Below are 26,862 nucleotides of genomic sequence, written 5' to 3'. Positions count from 1 at the left end.
TCTCTCTTCTTTTAATTTATCTCTAGCAGAGGGATGCTCCTAGCATCTATTTCTTTCTTCCACCCCATTTGTGTCACTTAAAAATCAGATTTGAATATATATGAGTATGAAATTGCTAAGTCACTAGCCATTCTTTTTAAACCTCATGGAAGTCAGGAGAACCAAGTGGATTCTCTGACACTGAAAGGAAATATATTGAGGGGCACCTGGGTGGCTTAGTTGGTTAAGCATCTGACTCTTGATCTCAGCTCAGGTCTTTATCTCAGGGTTGTAAGTTCAAGTCCCATATTAAAAATAAATAAATAAAAGGAAGGAGATATATCTAATTCTTAGATGACTAGGATTCTGTAGATTTAAGGAATGGAAAGTAAGATTACTCATTGTAACAGTAGTTAAATGGGCAGAAACTAGAGTCCTCAGGATATAAGTATTAGAATTTAGTTTTTAGTAAAGCCCTGATACTTCCTTTTCAATTGTGCCGGTTTTGTTTAGTTTTTTATATTTTGGTTTAATTTTTTTTTTAAAATCAAAGGTACAGTATTTGTTGTGGTTGAAATTATTAGTTATTTGGTATCTTAATCCTTAGGATTCAATATTCAAAGATAAATGGTAAAAGGATAGGCAAAAATGGTATTACTAGTAATAACCCATCATGTGACAATTTTTTTTACTTCAAATCATGGTGAAATAGTCAATATTCTAAGTACCTTAAAACCACTAATTGTTTTAGATAAAAACTGTCACATTTAGCTGGAAAGTACATTGTTTGGAACCAATAAATTTGACTTCCTTGATAAACCATGAAGTCCTGTATATTTTTGTTTCATCTGTGGCTCCAAGGCATTTCATGAAATTGAAGATTTATTGTTATTTTTTATTATTTATGTATGTATGCATATACTTATATACTCTTAAGACTTGTAATTTTGAAATGATTATGGATTCACAGATAGTTACAAAGAAAATACAGGGAGATTCCCTACACCCTCTACCCAACTTCTCCCCCAGTTAACATCTTACACAACTATAGTCCAATATCAAAACCAGAATATTAATAGTGCTATAAATCACAGAGCTTTTTCAGATTTCACTAATTACACATGTGCTTGTGTATGTGTGTATGTGGCTCTGTGCAACTTCATCACCTGTAGAGCTTCTTGTAACCACCACCACAATCAAACTTAGCAGTACCATTACCACAAGACTTCTTGTGTTACCCTTGATTATTACATTTTAAAGGGACCTAAGGGGTCATTCACTCTAAACTACTTACATTGAATGAAGAGTGATTTCCCTCAGGTCAAGGGCTTAAGTAATTTTTGAATTTCTAGTTGGCTCAGAATGCTGTGTCCTCTCCCAGACTACTTTCAGATATCCCACCTTTCATTCTCAATTTATAAACGAGGCACTTGTTGTTCTACAATTTTAAAGATAAGAAAATTGAAGCAAACAAAAGCTTTAAGTTAGTTGAACTGACCCATTTCATCACAATTCTGGATCTTAAAAAACTCAGATATTCTCATCCTATAATACTGGATTTATAACAGGCGAAGGAGCATTAACTGTCTGTGTGAGCAATGCTGGTATTTCATAAGAAGCATGTATCTGATACAGGTAATCCATGTTGCTTCATAGGGATTCAGCATGGTGACTAAAGGGGAGAAGGTAAGTTACCCTACCTTCTTATTTGTCTTAGTTATCTTACCTAGCTTAGTTGCCATCTGTAAAGAATCTCAGAGATTTAGCTACACATTATATAATTAGGACTTTCCATCAACAGAATTGAATGCCTCTTCTCTCCCATTCACACACAAACATACCAGATAGTTTAGAAATCCATTTCCCTTTCCATTTCACCCTTAACACTTTTACTAATATAACTATCATTTATAAAACTATTGAGGTGAGGTTTTGGGGGTTGCAAACTAGGAGGGTCACAGCATATGATTTGACCCACTTACCTGTGCCATATCCACTTTGGAACAATTTTCAATACTACTCACTTTGGAAATGAATCTGGTTATAGAAGAACAGAAATTACTTGGAAAGATTGTAGGATCAAAGACTTTACTATATCAGCATCATAGAAATTAGAGATGTAAAAGACCCATTAGCTGATTTGCCCTATTTCCATGGAAATTGCAGTGAACATTTTTCAAAAGACCTAATCTATTTTTGTTTAAAATAAATGGGAACTCAATGTAGATTCTTGTTAGAGCTTGAAACTGCTGATTGTTGTGCTTTCCGGGTTGTTTTTCTTTTTAGATCCACTTGACAGTTTGCATAGCTAATTATTGTGTTCTCATTTGTTTAATTCCAGCATTCCTGTAGGCTTTTTTAGAATGGGAGAGAGGAGGAGAGGACCACTGCAGTTTTAAAGTAAATCAACAAGCCATTAAATCAAGGAGTATGGAGAGTTAGAGTGTGTGTGTGTGTGTGTGTGTGTGTGTGTGTGTGTGTGTGTGTGGTGTTTTGGAAGATGGGTCAAAGTTAAAGCAGCAAAGTGAATTTCAAATAACTGCCTGGCTTTGGTAGCTAATAACACTTTTGTGAAGGTTTTGTCAGTAACCAAATGCAGGAGATAGTGGGGTCCCTTGTGGCCTCATTTTACGCAGGGCACTTTGTATCATGATGGATCATTTGCAGCAAAAGCTTTTGCTAGAAACACTAAAGAATATGTAATTTTAAATCCAGCTTTTTTTTTTTGCTAGTGAATGATTTTTTTTTTAAATATTGACTTTATTTGCAGAGTATAATTCTAGATGGAAAGAGACTTATAACTTGAAGAGAATGTGTTAAGAATTATTTCTTATACCAAATAGATAGCTTTAAAACTTTCCATTTTTAGCGTTCTATGGATTCCATTTACAGGGAAAAATGCTTTTGTCAAGAAACACTGCTTTTATTGCCCATGAATCATGAAACCATTGTGGAGGATTTAGGATTTAGAAGCATCAACCAAACCATTTAAGAACAATTGAGGTAGTGACGGTTCAAATAAGATAAAATTCCTTTTTTTTGTATATCTTCTTGGTGATGGTGACGGTGGTGGTGGTGAAGGTACTGGTGATATTGCATTTTCAGGGGTGGGAGGGGCATTTAGTTTAATGACTAGAATTAGAGATTTCATCTTCTTTCCTGCATTATAGGATGGGACCTTTTTTTAAAAAAAAAATTTATTTATTTATGATAGTCACATAGAGAGAGAGAGGCAGAGACACAGGCAGAGGGAGAAGCAGGCTCCATGCACCGGGAGCCCGATGTGGGACTCGATCCCGGGTCTCCAGGATCACGCCCTGGGCCAAAGGCAGGCGCTAAACCGCTGCGCCACCCCCGGATACCAGGATGGGACTTTTTTAAAAAGATCCTCCACAATTCATTAGACTGATAGTTTGCTTTAATTGAGCATCCCTAAACAATTATCATGCTTCTTTAGGGATATGTTCATTTTGAATGAGAAAATTATTATGAAAATTCAGTAGAAAATTTCTATAGTTAATCCATATTGAGAGTGCAACTTTGTTTACAATAATGGGGAGAGTGATTATTGTTGAATTTATATATGCAGCCTCCCTTAGAGCAGCCAAAATAGTGAAGATGGCCAGCTAAGAGCAGATAATGAATGACTAGATCTCTATATTTGCATAGATAGATAGATAGTATTTTGTGGTTTCTAGTTGCTATAAGCAACAGAGACAGTTATTTCCAAGCCTTTCAAGACACAATGAATGGCAAACATTGTGTGCCTCGCAATTTGAACCTCCACATATGAACTCAGTTGAATGCTTGAGAGCTAAGATGAAACTCATACACATTCTTGCAAACCATTGCCATGGCAACATACTTAAAATTTCCAAGGTCTGTCTCCCTCGAGTTTGCACCTGCAGTTAGCTTATTGTGAAACAAAAAAGAAGCCTTTCCAACTTGAAAATGCTTTGGAATGGTTGGGAGTATGTTTTGAAATAAAGTGGAGTTTGAAAGTTGAAAAGCAAAATAGAACATTCAAGGGAAAAGTACATTTGCATTCTTCATGCAATATTTGGCCTTTTTTCTCCTCCTACTTCGCAATACTCTAGGCAAGGGTAAATGTAGATAGTCTACCTATTGTGTTTTTTAGGATATTGGGGTTTTGCCCACTTTACTGAATAACATGCTGCCTCCTGGCATGCTAGGTAACATGAGCCTGTCTTGTATAATAGTAATGAGGGCAAGAAGAGCTAAGATTTATTTATTTACGCACCAAGAACGGTGTTAAGCACTTAATTGATCATGATTTTCTTAATTCTTACAACTACATTGCAGAGACTCATAATGCATCCTTCCCATTTTACAAATGAGAGGTTAAATGGATCATCCAAGTTCTCATAACTCCAGATTTAAACTCTGGCTCTAGTGCTCACTGCACCAAATCACTAGGAGCAGTGTTACAAGATCCCATAATAAGTACCAATACTCCTCAATTTGTCAAGTGAAAAGCTTTTTCTTGGAAACCAGTAAAGGGGCTTCCACAGACAATATCTCTCTCTGTATTCAGAATACAGAATGAATCATAAATATAACTAAACCCTTGCATGGCAGCATCAGTTCCACCTGTAAGTACAATCAAAAATACCCTCCAGTCTTTCAGGTAGCTTGGTGGTCAAAGACAATAAGGCAGCCATCTTCCTTATTATATGGCTCATCTCTCTCCCAGCAGACTCAGTGAAACACTAAACAAGGCTTGGCTTCTATTTGATTAGATCTTGGAAAATAGATTGAGGTATGTAGAGTCTAGTTCCAATAAGTTTCCTTGGACTTTATGAAATAAAAAAGCCTATTTGAGAATCATCATAGTAAAAAATGTTACTGGGCAGTGACTTAGAAATAAATGCACTACCTGCAGAAGGAACATTGTTTTTTTTTGTGGAAACTAACATGTCTGTGGGTGTTCAGCCATGGGCCTTGACTGAGTGCTCTAAAGCACCTAAGCTTTCCTATTAGAGAGCTTCTCTAGCCCTCTTTTTCGTTTAGCCCATTTATTATTTCTCAAAATAGTTAGAGAACCTTGGTTATCTGGATTTCCAGCTCAAAGCAGATCAAAGGAGTGAGTTTGAAAAGGGAAAAGGGTGTCTGTAAAGGCTGACATTGATAGACAAAAGAGAAAAGCTAGTAAGAGTAGGCATTGATTAAGAAATGAAAGAAGAGTGCGAGGGCCCATGGTGTAGGGCACGGCCATACACGCTCAAGCGTTGTGAGATCACCGCTTTGTTACAGGTGCAGATATGAAACCATCAGGAAAAGCTTGTCTTCTGAACCTTCTGGTTAAAAGGGGACATTTCTGTGATTTCAAAAGTTCTCATGATGGCAAATGACATTTCGTGCATGCGTCAATAGAAAGCTTACTTACCGTTCTTAATCAGCAGGCATCCTGGTAATGAGAATGAAGGGAACAGGGGGAAGGGGTTGCAGGCAAAGGAAAAAGGTACATCCAATGGGGAGAAGTATGCTAGCAACTTGGAGGAAAGGAATAGGAACTTAGTGGAACTAACTATAAATGCAAGGCTAGAGAGAGAAGAGCTGTCTGGGAGAGGACATGGTTGGTCACTTAGCCATCTAAGGGTTTTACACATGAGCTTTACTTATCACAGTGTTTTTAATGGCCAAAATAATAATAGTAAGGTGTGCATAGTAGTTGAAGAGGAAGAGGTCATTAGACAATGGCATAACCAAATAGAACTCTCAGATACTGGTGCGAAAAGTTCAGTCAAGATTTCACCTAAAGAAATGTGCTCGCAAAGGCAGGCTCCCTAATGAAGCTCCTTCCTAGGCCTCAGCAGAAGACAATGAGTAGAATTCTCACAACGAGCATGCTTTTTTTTTTTTTTTTTTTTTTTTTTCCAGGCAGCTCTTCATGGCCTTTGTAGGGGCTGCTGAGTACTCCTCGGTCGGGCAGCTCAGGGCAATGTCAGTGGATGCTGTTCCCTGGTATTTCTCAAAGGACTTGCCAAAAATTTTCAGTAAAACTTAGAGCACAATTGAAAAAGGCAAATATGTTTGAGAAACTTGGAAAAAGTAGCAAATTAAAAAGGCTGCTATTTGTACTTTCCAAACATGAAACTGGGAGCAATGGAGGGAGGGGAATGCCAACTGGATGAAGAGCCAGGAGGCAGGATCTTGTTCTGAGCCCAAGGCCAAGCCAGGCAGCGATTTGATCCTGCACACCTGACCGGGCCACATTACACTTTTCCACTCTTTACCATAAGGCAACTGGAAGAGACACCTTAAGGAGTTTCTCAACTCTTCAATTTGACGATTTTTGGTTATATCACACAGCTGGGGAGAAAAGAACTCCCTGGCTTTTCCAAGTATTGATGATGTGATGTTTTTTTAGATGTCTTAAAAAGTGCTCTCATATCAAATATATAATTTGCTCTGTTTACAGAATGTTTAAACATGGAAGTGTGGATTTAAGTCAGAAATTGCACGTCCTTTGTGAAGAGAATATCTGTGTCTAAAGATCTCAGGAGTCCAGTGCTACACACAACCCTCCCTCCAGTGTTGCAGGGAGAGCAAAATGAGAGTGTGTACAGAGACAGCTGTGACTACATAATAGCGTCAGAACATTTTCTAAGTGCCAGCTACTGTGCTAGACAGGGCCTGTCTATCCCTAGAGAATTTTTTAAAAGGTTTTCTTTTTTTCTTTCTTTCTTTCTTTCTTTCTTTCTTTCTTTCTTTCTTTCTTTCTTTCTTTCTTTCTTTCTTCTTTCTTTCTTTTTTTCTTTCTTTTTCTTTCTTTTTTCTCTTTCTTTCTTTTCTTTTCTTTCTTTCTTTCATCTTTCTTTTTCTTTTCTTTCTTTTCTTTTCTTTTCTTTCTTCCTTCCCTCCCCTCCCCTCCCTTCTCTCCCTCCCTTCCTTCCCTCCTTCCCTCCTTCCTTCCTTCCTTTTGAGAGTATGCAGTGGGGTGAGGGGAAGATGGAGAGGGAGAGAGAGAATCTCTCTCTCCGTGCATGGAGCAGGCTCCATGTGGAGCTCAATCCCACAACCCTGGGATCATGACCTGAGCCAAAACCAAGAGCTAGACAGCCAACTGAGCCACCCAGGCATCCCTAGCCCTAGAGAACTTAATACTCTTCATAGTCTTGCAAAATAAGTGTAAATCACTTCATTGTACTTAGGAAGAAATCTAGAGAAGTTAAGGAACTTTCCCAAATTCACTCAGCTAATAAGCGGCAGCTGGGACTTCAGCCCTATCTGCTTAGCTCTCACACCTATACTCCTTCAATGCTCAGTGGTCAAAGAGCAACTTTCTGTTCATAGACAGCCTCCATTTGTTGTACATCTGAAGTTCTCCATGCAATTCAAGATAGGGATGTCTAACTCTGTTATATTCCTTCTCTGCATGACTCCTTATTAATCAAAGGTATTCAATGAATGATTGTAAGTGGATGAATGAATTTAATGAATGAGTAGAACTCATGGAAGAATCAGTCAAAAGATCTCAGTTTGTGTACTGTCCCACACATATTTCTTGGTCTGAATTTGAAGGCTGGTCTCACCCAACCCTTACCTTTATGTAATTTATTTCAGGAAGAAAATAAGACTTTCATCTTATAGTTAGATATTGTAACATTGTAGAGGTATAGTTTCTTTACAGTCAAACAAAAATATTTACAAAGAAAGACTATTGCAGTAGAGTTCAGGGGAGAGGTGCAGACTTGAGGCAAGGAGCACCTAGAATGATAGTTAACTATTTTTTCTCCCTTTTTTCTATAAAGCAGTCTGTATCTTACTACTTTCTCAAGGGGCAGGACTGCTTCATAAAAACAGGCAGACCAACTTATTGCAAGACATTTTTAGCTTTTCCTTCTTTCTAACTTCCAGTAATTCTCTCCTTTCAGTTAAAGATAATATCACTTCTTGCTATTTCTCTACCATAAATTTCCAGCCAGGAGGTATAATGTGGAAACCAGTTATAAAGTTTCATTGTCACTTCTAGAGATGTTAGAGGCAGATAAAGTCTTTGAAAAAGTGTGATTTTTGCCACAATTCTCATCTCCCACTCTTAGCAGTCATATTCCTGGAAAATAATCTATACTTGCTCATTCTTATTTTGAGACCTAATGAACTGTTATAAATGAGCAATTGTGACAAACATATACCTCAGTGTAGTGAGCTTAGAGAAGATGGCCGTCAGGAATTAAGGCTATTGGACATGATTCTACCAATTTAAGTATCATGTGTAATATTTCTTATATTTTTAAAATAAAAATGAATCATGTACTTTCAACTTTATTAATTTAATTTTCATAATTGTACTTATTTTCATAAAAGTCTTTATGTTGCAGACATTTAAAGAAGATAAATCAGATTTAGAGTGTAATGACTTTTTTTCCATCTTTATTGAAGTATAAATGGCAAATAAAAATCGTATGCATTTAAGGTATATGACATTGTTAATATATATTTACAATATAAAACAATTCACCACAAGCAATGGTGATGACATTTTAAATTAACTCTATTGGACTCTTGTGACAGATATTCTGGGGGTGCTAACTGTGGACATAAACTGTGTCCCACTGAGGTACACAAAATAAATTAAAATATACACATAAGTGGTTCCCAGACTTTTAGACTTCTGCATAATTTGGAAGGGCAAATACCTGCAATATTTTGATATACTAAGAAAATATTTAATTAGTATATCATTAGTTAATAGTTAATTAGTATATTTAATCAGTATATTATTAGTTGTTAGTTTATTAGTGTTTTATTAATCTATACAGAAGATACAAGCATAAGCAGTGTCATGTTATAACTACAAATACAATCGCTATACTAGGGAGCATTGTGTGGCTGGGATCACACCTAAAGGACATCTCCTCTTCTCCCCTGTTCCCTTCTCTTTCTCTCTCTCCTTTTATTAACAGTGTTTGCTAAGTGATCTGTTCTTCCTACTTATCTGCTCATTTAAATGCTCTAGATGAAATAGGGCGTACATTAGAAGTAACAGTGGATATAGAGATAAAGAAAATCTAGTCCCCATCTTTTAGGTCCCAGGATGGTGAGTAAGGAGAACTCAAAAGGACTCCAGTGTCCCTGCATCTGTGTGGTGACTCTCCAGGAGATCAAGCCTGGAGAGGAGGAATGACAGTGTCAGCTGGGGATTGGTACTACCTGTCTTATACTTTACCCTAAATAAGCAATGCCGAAATGAATCCTATCCTAGTATAAAGGGGATCAGCCCAAGAATAGTAGCATTTATGTGAGAGACTATTGGGATGAAACAGATCCTATTCAATTGAGGAGACAAAAGGATTTCAGGACATGAAAGTGAAAGTTATGCAGTTAAGTAGATAGTCAGCTCCTCTCTTTAAGCTCTCCCCAGAACTATTCTTCATAGTGTCATATAAGGGACAAAAATAATTCCTTATTAATTGTAATAATAACATATAAGCACTGCATCATGGGAATTCTCGTATTTCCTATCAAATTTGATCCCCACAACATTCCAGTGAGATAGAGAAGTTATTATGATTCACATATTCAAATGATTAGATATACATATATAGTATATATATTAATATGTATAGTATATACTCACATGCATAACATTATATATTATATATTATATATATTACATATATAATACATATATTACATTGGCCTATTTGGGAGCACCCAATTTAGAACCTTACATATATTCAATTCATAGGACAAAAAAAAAATCAGAAAATTAATTTTCTGTTAACTAAGTCATCCTCATTTCCAACCACATCCTATTTCTTGCTGTTCCATACTCCAAGCACCTTGTGGAATAGAAGTTCTCATATGTTCCCAGGTTAAAGCCCTATCAAAAAGACATTTGTTTTGGTACTACCCAGTAGGAAAGAATTGTTTTGGATAGCTAGCTTCCTTTGGTTCTTTCTATATCTTTGATTTTGAATTTCTAATTCCAGGATCATCATGTAAATTAGACTGCCCTTATCAATGAATGCATTTCTAGATTGTAGCCAGTATTATTAATAAATGACCACTTCCATTTATTTATTTCCAGGATATAATAAGAGATAGTTTGACAGAACCCAAATGGCGGTTGCGTGAGAGAGACAAAAATAAGGATCTCATTAGCACTTATGTTGTGAAAATAGTAGTTAATAAGGGAGAACTTGGAAGTTGGAAGGGTTTTCATTGGTGGATTAATGAGAAAAGGGACAAAGAGAGTTCATTGAGGTTTTTGTTGTTGGTGTTGTTTTGAGAGAGAGTGCAGGGAAAGGGAGGGAGAGGAGAGAATCTCAAGCAGACTCTGAGCTGAGTATGGAGCCCAACATAAGGCTCAATCTCTCAGGTCATGAGATTGAGATCTGAGCCAAAATTAAGTGTCCAATTTAACCAACTGAACCCCCAGGTACCCCTTATTGAGTTAATCTTGTAGCCAAAATGGCCTGCAATGTTCTAAGTCAAGAAGAAAGAAGAGGTAGAAAAATATTAAACAATTTATATTTCTTTCTGTCCCCCAAAATTTAGTTATGCATTTTGTGTAAAAACAAGAGATGTGATGTTAAAAAGTCTTTAAACACATAAGTTAAGAAAAGTTTACAACAAGTAAATAAACAATTCAGGGTTTACACCACTTCAGAGTAACTACTATTACATCAGTATTTGGATTTTTATAACTACTATTACATCAGTATTTGGATTTTTATAACATGAACTAGCATTCATGTTGTTCTCTATTTAATGAGCTGTCATATCAAGTGGTGCCTTTATTAGCTGTGTGTGTTTTCTTTATGACAATTTTAGTGGCTATTGGTCTAAAATCCAATAATCTCCTTTGCCACCTTTTAATATATCTTACGTGTAGTTCATCATGTATCTTTATAGAGCATATCATATCCTTGAAAGAGCAAAATGGTTTTGGATGGATGGATGGTGAATGGATAGATACAAGTCATCTGGGCTAGGATAAGAGACAATTACAATCTATTGAGGTCAGTTTAGTCTCATACTTTTGCCGTCAGTTGACACTGTAATTGTGTTCAGACAAAAACAATTTTAGAGCTTCTGTTTCCTGATACGTAAAATGAAGAGTTTAGACTGACGATCACTAAGGTCTGGCCCAGTTGCAAGAGATGTATGACTGCTTGACTCAACCATGGTTCTACCTCTAACATGTTATATGCCCAACAATGAAAGCTTGAATTTTGGAGACATGTTAGTTGGAACTCTCCATCAGTGGCATTTTACAATGATAAAAAAATCTGTTTTGGCATTATTATCAGTAAGGATTTTCAGTTCAACCTGTGTGACTAAATTAGTTCATTCAGTCATAATAGTTGGAGTAGAGATTCATATTGACTCAGCTAAAAGCCTAGATTTGCATTGTAAACATCTGTCAGTATTCATTTAATTTGGAAATGGCCAAACATATTTCAGAAAGTGCTTTGTCCCAAAGCACATCAAGTAGAGAGGGAACAGATCACATGCGTATTCCAGTTTCCCCTTTAGAACCTCTGCTTCACTACCAGCAGTCTTCACAGGTCTTATATCCCCAAATTCTAATTAACAAGAATCCAAAAGAACAGATTATTACAATACCTATCTGAAAATTTACACTGTGCTTTAGTTTTATCTTTTGGCCAGTTCTCTGACATTGCTTTGGCTAAAAATGGAAATGCAATATGAGCATAAAGGTCATCAGTGGCTTAAAGAAGTTGTACGAGAGATATACCACCCTTTTTAAAACATAAATTTAATTTCAGGTTTTCTGACACCAGGTTTCTTTTTTGCAGCTTTGCTACTTTGCATAACTACTAAAATATGATGTTCTTTTTTTGACTAAGCAGAAATGTAGTTCTTTTCCTTCTTCCATATTTCCTTTATTTATATTTACTTTTTGTGACATTATTTCCTCATTCCTAACTTCCCCTTTGAGTTTTGCCTGTTAGGATGACCAATATCAAATGCATATAAAAATGCATATTAAAATAGTAAGATGTGATCTCTTTTCCATGATGGAGTTTTTCTATCCAACCCACTTTTACTGTTCTGGAGCCATTGCATACATTTTAAATAGTCAAAAAATTTTTGAAGAAAATTGAATGGCTTTCAAGTCTGTCTTTTCCCCAAGCAGACAGCTGATTTATGGTCACTTTTTGTAATAACCTAAGGCATCAACTGGGAAAAAAAAAAAAAAAACATTAAAGAAATGTGAAAGCTGGCTGTTTTCAGATATATTTAAGCTTTGCCCTAAATATTCATGAATGCCAATGTTCAAACATTCAAATTGGGTAAATGAGTGTACAAATGGCTATTTTTTTAGAGCAAGCACTTAACTATAATGCTCAGAATAATAGCACCTCCACTAGCATTCTGCATAAACATGTTGTTGGTGAATACTTAATGAAGTAATAGTTATGGGAGCACTGCTGCACTTCAAGAAAAACAAGCCCTTTGAATTGAATTGATTGTTATTTGTATCAGTGAGTGATTTGTTCCTATGCTTTAGAATTGAGTAGGCACAATAAGTTATTTGCAGGTAGTAACCACAATTTATACCCTGCTAGGTAGTGACCATATTTTGTGCCCATCAGAAAATGCTATGCATAGATGAGGTGTATTATATTTGTTGGTAACTAATTGATCCTCACTTTTTTTGTTATTCATATGCTGAAGCTAAAAATTCATGCTTCACACATTGGATCACAGTTCATTGCTTTTATTCTCATTAGATTAGCTAGCCATGGGATTGACATCTTTATATGGCATCTACTACTCAAGAAATAATTCACAAATAAGAACCAAAAGCTTGATTGAGATCATGGAAACTACCATGGAATCTATGCGGAGTGTCTAAACTCATTTTGCACCTTTAATAGGGTTGTTAATAAACTAAAATTACCAATCTGATTTATTTCCTTATTGGTTTGATTTGCCCAAATTGACCCATGGTTTAGAAATTGTATACACGTATTACAACTGCGTTATTTTTCCTGCAGTTTTCCTCCTGAAAATTGTCACTTCTCCCAATCCCTAGAAACCTCTTGTCTTATAGGTTTATCAGTGCAATGCACTGGACCTTGGCTTGGGCAATTTGTAACACTAATTCTGAATCCTGACTTTTTTTCTTCATGGAAACATGCCTAGCAATAAATCTTTTCTGGAGAGACGATCAGATTCAGTCCTGAAAGCCAGACACGAGTGCTTTCTCCTCCAGAACAGCTTCACACAGACAAAAAAGTATCAGCAAGAACAAATGTCCATCAATTAGCAAAACATGTCTCATGTTAGCTAGCTCCATTCTCAACTTAATCATTGGCTCAATCAATTCAATTTAAATATCCACCAGAGTAGTGAAACATTAGGCTAAATCCTGCTATACAAGGAAGCACCGTTGCTTGAGAGAATATTTTTCAAAATTGTGTTTGGATATATGGCCAGATAAACTCTTGCTGTTTAGAAACAAAGTTTCAATCACAATTTTAAAGTAAATTATGAATTTCTCTGTGGATATCAAATTCATAGTGGACATCCTTTTGCATGGTGGAAGTTTGTTCTTTTCCTCAACAAAGCAGGTCTGTCCTGATAGAGTTTTCTTGTAGGTGTTTTTCATCAGACTGTTCTTAGTAGAGATATAACCTTACACACTAAGTTTACCTCTCCTCTCATCGTATCTTTTCGCCACCCAGATATGCATTTGTGCTGTATTTTAAAAAGTGATAGCAAGTAAATATGCAAATTCCAACAGTAAAGTTGGGGGGGTGGTGCCTGTAAGTAAGTAAGAAGGAACAAAAATACACCAGTTTCTCTACTTTCTCACCCACCAAATGGTGTCTCTCTTAATAACTCTGGCTGTCCAATAAGTTAAATGAGTTGGTTTAATTTCTTGCTATACACATTCTTTCTCCCCCATCCTGATTACATTTTTGTATCCTATAACATGTTGGTGTTTTCCCATAGAGCATGATGAATTAAGTTTCAGTGCCTTTATTTCTTGAATTCTGTCCACATCATTTTTTTTTTTTACCCTAAAGCGAAGGAAAACCTAGGTATTTTTAGTAGACATTTTGAACAAGATGCTTGCCATGTGAATGTACAGGCCTCTGAATTAGGGAAGAACAGCATTGCACTTTGACCTGTGAGAGGTTAAATACATAGTTAGGGACATTTATCTAAATGGACAGTTATGCAAAGCTAATGCTTTTGCTTGATTACTATTCTGTCTCTTTCAGCAGGTTGTCTCTTTTCTGAAAAAGGTTATAAACATCAGGGAAAGTATACTGAAGAATAGAATTGATTAATGTGACATATTTGAGTTTCTTTCTACCACTCTCCCAACAGTGTGTCATAGAGAGGCAGTTCCAAACACAGTGAATTAAATTTAAATTACACAGCTTTGGCTAGAAGATTGTTCAGTTAATTCAGCCTCTGAAATGAAATTTGATTTTTTTTTCCTACACTTGAGCTACTTCCTGATTTTTTGTAGAGTGATGATTTCTGTCAAGGCATCTATTGATTTGAGATCTCTTATTCAGAAGACTATTGCTGGTTTTCCATTTCTGAGAGAAGAAATATGGAAAACAAGAACATATATTCATTATATCAGGAAAAGCACATTAAAAACTAAAATATGGTTTTACAGTAGGGTCATATTTGTACAGTGATTTTTTTTCTACTGTAGGAGGGCTATAGAAGGTACTATTTATTTTATGACCTTTTTTTGTTATTTTAGGTACTGTGTTTCGCGAAAGATAACACTGAGAACATTCTCACACTTTCTGTGTGCTGTGGAAATGTAGAAAATAGTCAACTTTTTGTAAAAATATTTTATTTATTTATTCACAAGAGGCACAGATAGAGAGAAAGGCAGAGACACAGGCAAAGGAAGAAACAGGCTCCATGCAGGGAGCCTGACGTGGGACTCCATCCCAGGTCTCCAGGATCACGCCTTGGGCTGAAGTTGGCACTAAACCACTGAGCCACCTGGGCTGCCCAATAGGTCAACTTTTAAAATAAAATTTAACTTGTCTGCCCTAAATAATTTAGTCTTCATGAAACACTATCCACTGAGTCACACACATTTTTTTTGCCCATGAGTTTATTTTAAGAAGCAGCCTTCATTATTTATATTTGATGTTTGATTTCTAATTCAGAATGTAAACCTAGGCAGTAAAAGGTGGAAGCTTAGTTCAACAAAGTACCAATGTATCTATTGTATTTTAATATAAGTATTAATATGAGATCTGAAAAGTTGAGAATAATTCTCCTGTACAACTTCTGGTTCAATATCTAAAATCATATTATCTATAAATATAGTGCAAAAAAGATTAAATCGGTGCTACATTGCTTGAAATAGTAACAGTAATGTTGATAATATCACAACCTTTGTAAGCGTTTACAACGTGGTCCTATGTTAGGTAGTTTTTCTGACTAATCCTTACAAGAGGACTATTATGCCCTCTTTTGCTATATTTTCTCAGATGAGAAAAATGAGGCTCAGAACCAGTTTGACACTTTTAAAGTAGAGTTTCACAACTTCCACCATTGTGGCTCAAAACATCCTTTGTTGTGGAAAGGCTGTCATGTGCATTTTAGGATGTTTGCTTCCCTCATCTCTGCTCATTAGATTCTGAATAGTAGCAGACAGCCCCCCACCAGCCCCCAGTCCAGCTGAACCTAAAATGACTCCAGACATTGCCAAATGCCCGTCCAGTCTCAGGTGAAGGAAGAGAAAGGGGGCAGCATCACTGCTGGGATGAGAGGCACGGATAAAGGAATTTATTCCCATCCTCCTCCTCCCCCTGTCAAGTACAGAACAACAACCCTATACTGATTTCATCAATATAGTTACAATTCCTCAAGGGAAATGGGAAATTTCTCTTGTAACCTTGAAGGTAACTTCAAAGAGTATCTACTGTGGTTGAGAAAGAAGTAGCTTTCCACTTGAAGTTGGCTCTTTAAAAAGCTGATAATCTGTCTGAAGTGAATTGGAACAATTGACCTGCAAGACCTCATAATCCAATAACTTGCTATTATCAAGTCAGTTTGGATGTTATCCTGCAAAATGTGCTGGTGCCAAAAGGAGGATGGGTTTTGCCTTTTAAAGCTCACTTTAATGAAAGATACCTGCGTGACCATAACACCAATTGCTGGTAGTTATCACTGACATGAACAGTTACGATTCCAGGAAAACTGATAACTTAGAACTTCCTCTTTTAAAATAACAGCAGCAAAATAAACCAATCCAGTCGCCCAACTATCTCTCAGGGGAATTAAGAGCAAAATAACATGAAACCATGTCAAAATGCTATTTAAATGCTTGTGTTTATCTAGAGTTACATCATGAAATGTTAGCATCTGAACAAATTATTTTTCAGTAAAGACCCTGACCTTGAAAGAATTTTAAGCCAAGTTTTCGTCACAAAAGTGTATTACCCTTCATCATCATTTTTCAAAATGACACCATTTTCCTAACATTTATTTGTTTATACTTTACTCCCTCACTATACTAAGTACTCCTGTAATGAAAGTAAGTCATACCATGTTTCTTTTTTTCTTTAATATAGGATCCATATTATTATAATTCTGTTTTTAAATAAGGACTTCATCAGTGTTGTGGTCCTGAGTATCATCTAAACAACTATAATCCGCTTAATCCTTAGCCAATGTAATGAGATGTTTTCTGTCTTATACATTGAATTCTTTGTTACTTCAGCGTTAGCCAAATATGATGTAAACCTTCACAATTTCTATGCGATACCTATGCTGAGTTTACTGCTCCTTGTAAGTGGCAATAAAGAACAACCTTCGGTGCTTGTAAATGTGTTGATTATGTGGCTTACTGCTAGGATTTACACACTCTCCTTGTTATTACCGTGATGGTTATCTTTTTTGCTGCAAGTGCAATGAAGCAACTAGAACGTCACAGAGAAAACTGTCACCTCTATCCTTTTTTGCCGTAAAATATCCTCCCCCCATACGCTTTTCATTTATTACAAAACCTTAATGATGAAAGGACGATGGTGAAACGATACCTGCTACCTGAATATCGCAAAAATAAGAATCAGGTGTGAAAGCTACACATACAATTCCTCAAATGGACTATGTTTGCTTCCCTTTAATGTGTTGGTGAAATATATCCTCTACTTAATCTGTGTTTCCTAATAATGACAAGCTATATCTCAAAGATTCATCAAATTCTATCTGGTCATGAATATAAAAGGTTATAGCTGTTCTGCTTTTAGGAAGCCAAGTACAAGGACTGCATAAAGCCTACTGATGCATACTTTGTAGCCCTCCAGGGTTGTAATAAATTTCAAATCATCTGCTTGTGCCAGGTTGTCTTAAACCTCTGTATGCCACTGTGTGCAGCTTCTCTGTGCGGGGGAATGGATGGTTATCTACAAGTTGGCTACCACCGTTTCCGTGTCCTTACGCAAAATAAGGTGTAATCAGGTTTTCACAAATATGCAAATACGTCCATGAGAGATCCAAAGTAGGCCAAAAAATGTAGGCTCTGAGTCCTCAGGGAGGGAAATACTGAATTTGGTTTCTCAACCTATCAGGAAAACACGAACGAGGTTTCATTTGTCATTGGGATAAAGATACGAATATCTGTTAGGTCCCTTTCAATTAATCTGCTCTATGTGATTCTTTTACAGACCACAGATGACATCCTTGTGGCCTCAGCAGAATGTCCCAGCGATGACGAGGACATTGACCCCTGTGAGCCGAGCTCAGGTGGGTTAGGTTAGTCGACTTTTTTTCTTACTTTTTTTGCTTTACTCTAATAAGTCTTTGTTGCATGCTATAGTCCTTAGAAGAGCCTTTTGCATTTATGTCGTAGAAGTCCCCCCCCCCCATTAAACAGTCCCTCATTGTGAGTTATGGGGTTTTGCTTTTTATGTGGATAAATTTCCCCACATTTATTGAAAAACAAATTTGAAAACCAAAACCCACCAAGATTATATATTTCAGAAAAAGCAGTGGGGGACAGCACACAAGGCTGCTACCTTACCGTTCACATTCCATTAACTCACAGTGTAATTTTTGTATATAACGGTATAATGAGCTTTCCCTTGGGTCACCTATAGTAAAATTGTAAAGCTTAAAAATTGTAGTGCATTGTGGAAAATTATTTGACCTTTCTACTGACAAAAAGTCCCCACCACTCACTCTGCCAGCAAATTATCTTAAGTGATAAATTTCTGAATTTCAAAAGTAAGAGTATTATGGCAGCAGTAAAACAAACCATAGGTAGAATCCTTGATATATTTAATAGAGAAATATAGGAGTCTTGCCGCGTCTCCCTAAAATTTAAGCTGATGCATTTTAACTATAGTTGGTGCATAATTTCTCCTCCTTCTTTGTGATATGGTGTGCCTAACACAAAAATACGGTTTCCAAAGCAGCCCTGTACCACTAAGTGGTGGCTATAACTCTGAAAATGAATGAATCATAGGCTGGGTTTGCTTCCAGATATTCGTAATATTGAATGTCAGGGTCATTTCTTTTAGTTTCCTCTGTAAAGCAGTGCTTCTTCAAAGTCAGTAATTTTCTTGTGTAGGTGAACAAGGTGAGTGAGATTGAAGAGAGGCTAACAACTGTCAGCTAGCTCGTGACCTCTGTAGCGTGAGGTGGAATCTCAGAAGAACATCATGTCACCATAAAATAGCTACCTCATATTCTTCTGGAGAATATCACTTTAAAGTAAATCTATTCATTCTGATATTTGGATTTACAAAAATGGTTCAGGATGCATATCTTGTGTCTCCTTTTGAATATCATGACCCATTGATTGTAGCCACATACTCTAAGCACTTGGAGCAGCTACCAGGTGCCACAAGGAGCAGGGACTCACAGTCACATCTCAGCAGGAGGAGTTAAGGAGATACAGACAGGTCATGTTTTCGTCCTCCTTCCTCTGGCCCCCACCCCACCCATCAAAATTCTCAGCCTCCAGAATGTGTTTAAAACCTTCATGATCCTCCATTCCATTTCTCCAGTTTACTGGGCTCTGCAACAGTTCTTTTTAGATTGTCTGGACAGATAGGGTCACTTCATGACACCATTCTGGGCCCTTTTGCTAGGTTCCTACCTGTTTTGTTTTGTTTTGTTTTGTTTTGTTTTAAACTGGTATTCTCATTCTTTTTGTGTTAGTCAAAAAAAAAAAAGTGATTTCTTTTTTTTTTTTGCATTACATCAACCCCGCTTCTTTGCCTTCCCTTTCCCTACATTTCTTTGTTCTTTATTTCTCTTACTTCCACATGCCCGATCATGACATTCTTTTTTATATCTGATTTTCTCTGAGATCCTCCAGCATTGATTGTTCATAAAACAAAATCTGGTGTTAAATTGTACATTGGGGTGTGTGTGTGTGCGCGTGTGTGTGTGTGTGTGTGTTTATTTTTGATTTTGTTTTCCCAATTAACATTTTCTTGAGAGAATGTTGATTTTTGCAGTATTTCTCACTATATTAACATAGTGCAGAAAATGGTATAGATTCTTACTAATTACAGTACTCATTGTACTTGGTTTTCTTCTGGCCTGAATCTTTCTTTTGCTGACTGACTGTAGACCATCATCCTCTTTATATATGGAATCCTCACCCTGAGTACCTAGCAAATTCAGTGTGAGAACTCTTATTGCACTTAAAATTGTTGCTTTTTTTTTCCCTCTTGAGCACAGCTAAATGATCCAATTCTTATAGCCACTGCTTAACCATTCTTCAGTGACTATCTTACTGGGTCACCTGGGTGGCTCAGTGGTTGAGCATCTGCCTTTGGCTCAGGTCGTGATCTCAGGATCCTGAGATCGAGTCCCATATTGGGCTCCGTGCAGGGAGTCTGCTTTTCCATTTGTCTATGTCTCTACCTCTCTCTGTGTGTCTCTTGCAAATAAATAAATAATAAATATGTTAAATTACTGTGTCTCTCTTTCTCTGGGAACACCAGCCCTAAGAACAGGATGGGATGGGGAGAGAGAATAGGGGGAGAAGAGAAGAAGAGAGATAACTTTTTGGTCATCCCCTCTCCTTTTACTCACCTGACTTATGTCTGTTTTGTGACATATTATAGCATGGTGGAAAGTGAGGAGCAGTTTAATAGCCATACTCTAAACAATGTTTCTGTTCCATTTTCTTCCCCATACTTGTCACTATCAGAAAGAATCTTTTTTGCTTACCTGTTTGATACTTGTTCATTAATGCACAGTTTGCATCTGCCCAAGAATGTAAGCTCTGTGAAGCAGGAACCTTGTTTGTCTTGCCCCCTGCATGGATTTGTTTTGTGAACTTTAATTTTCTCCCACTACATCACAGCCCATTGTCTAATGTACAAGGCACAGCAGCTACTGACTATGTGTGATGACAGCACCTTCCATACTCTTGCACCAAGTCTACTGGAACTTTCCATCCTCTCCGTTGGTCCTTCTTTCCACAGTCCATAGTTTTCAGTTCATCAAGTCTTAAAGCTTAAGCTTCAAATTCAGTTGCTTCAATGTCATCTATCGCTGTAGGCACTTGTGATCTTACCTCTCCTTGGTAGTGTCTTGATGATGTAGTTCATGAATGCTTTCTCTTTCTACATTACACTTTGTAAGTGAGAGCTCTTTTCTACATTGGCTTTTTCTGTCTAATTCCCTATGATTTTTTCATACCTATCTTTAATAATGCATGCAATGTTGCTCTTTTGGCAGACTTGGCTCTGTGTGACAGCTTCTTATAAAATCCTTAGTGTATATGTTTTTTTTTTTTTATTTTCCAACCACCTTTTTAAATAGCAGTGTTTTTTTTTAATCATGTTCTAATCCAATATTATTTCATTATAGGATGCCCCTCCTGCACATCTTTGTTTCTCAATGTACTGATGTAGTGGTTTTCTTAAATATATTTTTCTTCCTTGCTTTTCATCTTGAATACAAACATAAAATAACATGGACAAAAATTATAGTTGCTGCTGTGATTAGACTTTATTGTTAGATATAACTTGATGGAAATCATGTCAGATATCAGCAGGTCATATTTTGGGAAACTGATTTTTATAGGAATGTAATATACTGAGTTAAATATTCAGAAATAGATCTATCTGCCATGTACTTTTCCTATTCCTTAAACGAGTGAAAGTTTTTTTAAAAGATTTATTTATTTGAGAGAGTGGGGAGGAAGGGCAGAGGGAGAAAATCTTCAAGCAGACACCCTGTTGAGTCCAGAACCCACTGCCAGGCTTGACCTCAGGACCCTGCTGAGCCACCCAGGGACCCCAACAAAAGAAGGCATTTTTGTAAAAAGATGCATAATTACTTTTACAGGTGGGTTGCCCAAATCTTCTCTGTATTTCACACTGTCTTTCAGGATCCCTGAATATTTACATATGAAAGCTCTCTAATCACCCTAATGAACCCTCTCTTGAAAAAAAGTGGTTTCTTATGTGAAAATGGGTTGTGCTCATTTCCGTGCCTTCCTAAGGCTATTAATGAAACAGGAAAAATCTGGCTGAACACAAGTAAACTATACCTTTTATCAAGTATTTGATGAATTTGAATTACTCTATGGCTCCACTCAAAACTCTTAAAGAAGAGGGAAGTTGTATATTTGGTGGACTGTCAATTCCACCATTGATTAAGTAGTATTGAGTCCTACTTTACCACCCACTGCTGTTAACCACTGGGAATAGAAATAGAAAATTTGCACCTTCATTTTCATTGTACAGAAAGCCATCTTTCATTCTATGTCACATGCTTTTTCAGTTATTTTTCATGATTGCCAGGTTCTTCATCTTTGACATTAAAATACTTATTTTTCATGGTGTTGCAAGAATTAAAGCAAATATATTTAAGGCACCAACTGCAATCCCTGGCATGAAATAGAGAATAAATGGTTGCTTTTCATTTTCCCAGTTCAGTTATATAAAAAAAATATTCAAGCTATTTTTTCCCTTTTACGTAATGCTGTTACTTTTCCTGGCTGAAAATTGGTGGGCAACTAATGAAACCACTCAGGCCTCCTGATGGGAAGTGTGCATGTTGAAACTGGATCAGGAGTCACCCCCTGGGTGAGAACACATGGAACTCAATTATACTTGATTCCAGTCACACTGTCCTGCATGGCTAGCATTGGGTGACAACTTCACATTGGTATAAATTTAGTGTTTTAGAATATAAGAGTGTGGCTATACAACTTAGGAGGTCTAATTGAACCCCAACTTTTAGAATAAGCAACTAGGTCACATTGCCTTAAAATGCTGGGTTTCAGCTGCCTGGACATGTGACAAGTGTATGACCTTTTCTTCACACTTCTCAAAAGGACTTGCAATTTATGTGCTTTTTCCTCAGCCTAGAGATATGGTTGTTAGATTAAATGAATTAATATATTTGAAGCATGTTGTAGAACAGTGTCTTGGTCATAATACATGCAATATGAGTGTGTACTGTTATTAGAGTTTGTATTATGTAAATATGCATATTTTCTAAAATGTCTTTTTTTTTTCACATAAAGAGAAGGCTTTGTAAGACTGAGTTCTTTGAAATCTTATGTTTTTGATTCACTTAGTAAGCTGACAAAATGGCAGCCTTGCAAACCACTTACGTTCCAAAATGGCCCTTAATTCTGTCTATACATTTTAGTTTTGAGGCCCTCTTCTAAACAGACCCTTTTCTCAAAACTCCTGAAGAAATTAGAAGAGGTGACATCTAAGATTATATCTAAGACTTAAGACTATAAATGAAGATAATGATCCTCTTTGGCATAGGAGCTTCCTGATGAATAACTTTATACTGTCATTTGTTACAGAGGAAACAGAGCCAGCTTCCTGTTTCCTGGGAGCACACTTAGGAAGGACAATTTTCTCTTAAATTTCTAATGCTTAGAATGATTTGTCTATGCTCTTTATGTTTGTAAATGGGGACTGAGGAGGTAGCTAATAGGATATTGGGCCACGTTCAACTCAAACTTTTTTCAAATGAGAAAAAGAAAAATTTACTAATAAAAATCTGAGTAGTTATAGAGGAAAAGGATCATCGTTTCTATGGCAGTTTCTTAAACATTAGCTGAACTAATGGGGATGAGGTGATCAGTACAGTTCCTCAAAGAATACCTGTGATTGCCCATCAGTTATATCACATTGCCCCACATTGATTGGGGTTCAGGTTACATGAATAATGATAGATAACAGTAATAACTGGCTTTTAGTGAAGATTTATTCTGTGTTCATCATTGTCCTTCGTACTTCATTATATGTCATTATTTTGCAAAACTGTGGAGTATTTTCATAGCTAGGGAGATTCGGAGAAATTAAGTTCCTTTTTGTAATATGAGAGAGCTAGTAAGCTCTCTAATTTAGAAAAGGTGGGCTTTTAATTTCTTGGAATGCAGAAGATTGTTCTAGAATTCAGGCACCTCACAAATATAGGATTAATTTTTTAAATGTTCATTTAAATAATTCCATGGCTGGCATAAATTTAAATTTGATGGTAAAAGGTCCTTTACATGTATTACCATTCATTAGGCTAAATTTGCTGCAATTACCATGCAATTTTGAGTGGTTTTCCAGTGTGCTATTTTGAGAAAAGATCAAAGGATTTCTATTGAAGTGATCCCATTAACCACATTAGGAATAAAGATATGTATACTGTACAAGGTGCATCTTTTCATTAAATAAGTAATCACAATCATTTAAAGGAATATATCACTTATTAGATCATATTTTTAGAGCCTGATTAGAAGATAATTTTGTGCTACATTTAAATTTTGTGTATGTATTATGAAATTATTCAAAAGCAAGTTTAATTAGCCATAATAGCCAATACATTGCTGTTAAAATGGAAATTTTGAGCTGTAGGCAGAAAAACAGCATTAATTAGGAAACATCATTTTTGGAGACATTTAGAGTGTCTCCTGAGCATCAGGCCACAGTGAGTACCAATCATATAGAGTCAGGGCCCAGGTAATCCTAAAGGGGCAGAGCGAGCGCCTGGATTTGGGGCACTGATGGGCCAGTAGATTTTTAGTGTGTGACTTTCTGGTGTAGGAACCATTTTTTTTCCCATGTAAATTTAATTTTCCAGAAAAATAGAATAAAACTGAATGCTGTGTGGTTAAAGAAGAAGAAAGTCATTAGACATCATTTGCACTCGCTTTTCCCCTGTTTTTCTGAGAGCAGCAATGTCCAAACAAAAATTACATTGGGGAGAGTTACACAGGCAAGGAAAGTTCATTCAATATTATTGTAACACATGGAGGCCAGAACTCACCCTGAGCTCACCTCAAACTCAACTCAACTGAAAAAAAAGAAGACTGGAAAGTTGTTAAGAGCTTCCATAGAGGGATCATAGACCACATGTGGTTTGCTAATTGGCTTCACCCAAAGGAAAAGTAAACCTTTCCTTCAAATATCTTCATGACTGGAAGTAGTGTTACAACTAGGCTTCTATCTTCCCAGAGAAATTGGAAGATGGGAAGCTATCACTCTTGAAGGTTATATTTCAAAGGGACAGCTCTTAGGTTCTTGAGGAATAGAATCCTGGGTAGTAACACTAGCAAGAGGCTTTTTTAAATATTTACATATCAAAGGGGCAGAGAAGAAATTTGAAATTACAAGTTTTCTAAAGTATATGCGCCAAAGAAAGGGAGGCCAGAGGCCTAGAAGCAGAAAGAAGCCGGTCTAAAGTTTGGTCAAGCTGTGGGGAATATTAAGGTCTTGGTAGTGAAGATGATTCTCTGTTTCAAGGCAACCAATTCCATTCACCAAAATTAGTTCCTACCAGGAAATCAGTAGGAAAAAATAAATAAATAAACAAAAGGTGGTTTTTGTTTTCAGAACACAATTTTTATTCAGTGTGAACTAGTTTGACCTTTCTATGATTTTGGATTTATTTTATTTTATTTATTTGAGTGAGAGAGAGGGAGAGAGAGCACAAGCAGTGGGAGGGGCAGAGAGAGAGGGAGAAGCAGGTTCCCTGCTGAGCAGGGAACTGTCGCTCAATCCCAGGACCCTGGGATCAGGGCAGACACTTAACCTACTGAGCCACCTACGCACCACTGGAATTTTTTTTTTAACAATAAAATAGAATGGATTATTGCCACATGTTACAAAAGCTCTTAAGAGCTTTTTGTAAGAATCGTGATAAGCAACAAGGAACAAATATTAGTTCTGGCTGTAACTTTGGAGTCAGATAGAACTAGTTTGAGTAGCAGCTTTTCCCCATCTTGAGAAAGTTACTTAGTCCCTTCTAGGCAAAATTTCCTAGTCTGTAAAATGGAGAAAATAGAATTGTTACAAGATTGAAAGAAGATGATGCATACATAGTAATTAGCAGCGTGCCTGGCACATACTGAGGGTATAACAAATAATTATAATAAACCCACTGGTGAGTGGAGGACCTGTTGCTACTAACATTGTTTTCATGCCAGTAGATGCATAATTCTGTCTTCTGGTAGGGCCCTCATAAGGCATACAGATTTGATCTGAGTAAAAGGTGAGCCACAGTCCTTATTGATGTTGGAGAGAGTAGGCTCTATTCCAACATCTTTACTAACACATGGTTTGCTGCTTATAATTATTACTTAAGAAATGAGTGAGTTTGCTATGATAGATTAAGCATTTACTTGAAAGTCTGCAAAAAAGTACATGGCTGCTAACACAGAACCTTCCTATATTAGTAACAGAGAAATCCAATAATGAGTACACAATAAATTTTTACTCAATCTACATGTATCTAACCTTAAAATATTAATAACCTTTCATATCACATGTCCTTATTAGAAAATGCTAAAATACCATAAGGCCTCTGTTGTCATTTTAAAATTATTCATGAACCCTGAAGGAAGAAATGTGGTAAACGTTCAGCAAAATATAGGGTAAATCTATCTCTTATGGAAATAGGAAATCCAGGAAGAATGAAACCAGGTCTTCTTGTGATTTATATCAAATACCTGTTTTGGTAATGGAATTGTTTTCCTGTGCTGTTTTCTTGGTATTTTATTAATGATATCAGAGGTAACCTAGCACATTCTGAACACTGCACTTACAGGGCATGCTGGTTCCATGAAGAGCCATATGCTTTCTCTGTTGGTTCCTGCACTCCAAAGAGCAGCAAATGCTACATTAGACTTTAGTCTGCAAGTCTCATCTCCGGTCATCAGACTTGTTGATTCAGTCACTGTCGTCTTTATTAAACTCCTTACCCAATCTCAGTGTTATCAGAATCCTGGCATTGATAATAAAATAAGAAAGACAAGAAGACTTTATTAATTTTCTAGATTAAAAAAAAAAAAAGATGTATCAAAGATGCCAATACAGACAGAGGCCAGCAAAGAAAGAAAACTAGCAGAAAGAAAAGTACCAATGCTGTCACATCTACAAGGATGCAAAAATCTTCCATTTCCTTGAGCAGACTTCCGGAAGTTAGAGTGAGTTTAGCCACTTGCTGGGTAATCGTATGATCGAAAGCAAAGCATTGAACCTCTGTGTACTTGACTTTTTGCATCTGCAAAATGGCTTGAATAATGTTAAATACTCATGACATTGTTGTGCTGATAAAAGCCAAAATGCATGTAGAGCACTTAGCATTCAGTCTGCCACATAGAACCTTTGATAATATAAATTAACTTTTATCAGTAATACTGGCAATTTAACTAAGGAGTAAACCATATTACAAATGGAAATAAACCTATATCCCCTGGCAAGAAGGAGAAACATTAGTAATTGGCACTTTAACACCTAAAAAGTTTTTAAAAGTGTTTCTGAGTTCTATTAGCATAAAACTTTTCTCAGTAGCCACTATGAAACTAGTAAGACAAAAGCAGTGCTTCCGTTGGGATAAATTTAGGTTGTGAGGATGGGAAGAGGGCACATATCAACTGCTATTCTTATTTTTTTTTTTATTCTT

The 26,862-nt window shown here is 36.5% G+C and overlaps 1 protein-coding gene across 28 annotated transcripts in view; it reads left to right on the top strand.

The window, feature by feature from the left end:
• Window positions 1-26,862, top strand: part of NRXN1 (neurexin 1) — a 1,115,374-nt gene that overhangs the window by 1,072,299 nt on the left and 16,213 nt on the right. For 18 of the 28 annotated variants that reach the window (XM_072768320.1, XM_072768315.1, XM_072768310.1 and 15 more), the window contains one exon: window positions 17,640-17,727. In XM_072768320.1, the coding sequence (XP_072624421.1) occupies window positions 17,640-17,727 (88 nt within the window). The remainder of the gene's footprint in view (window positions 1-17,639; window positions 17,728-26,862) is intronic. The other 10 variants (XM_072768323.1, XM_072768309.1, XM_072768327.1 and 7 more) reach the window with 1 other exon arrangement.

Source organism: Canis lupus, chromosome 11, assembly GCF_048164855.1.
Source record: "Canis lupus baileyi chromosome 11, mCanLup2.hap1, whole genome shotgun sequence".
In the NCBI taxonomy this organism is placed as follows: Eukaryota; Metazoa; Chordata; class Mammalia; order Carnivora; family Canidae; genus Canis; species Canis lupus.
The sequence above is the reverse complement of the archived record's forward strand: the minus strand, read 5'-3'. Positions and strand labels throughout refer to the sequence as shown.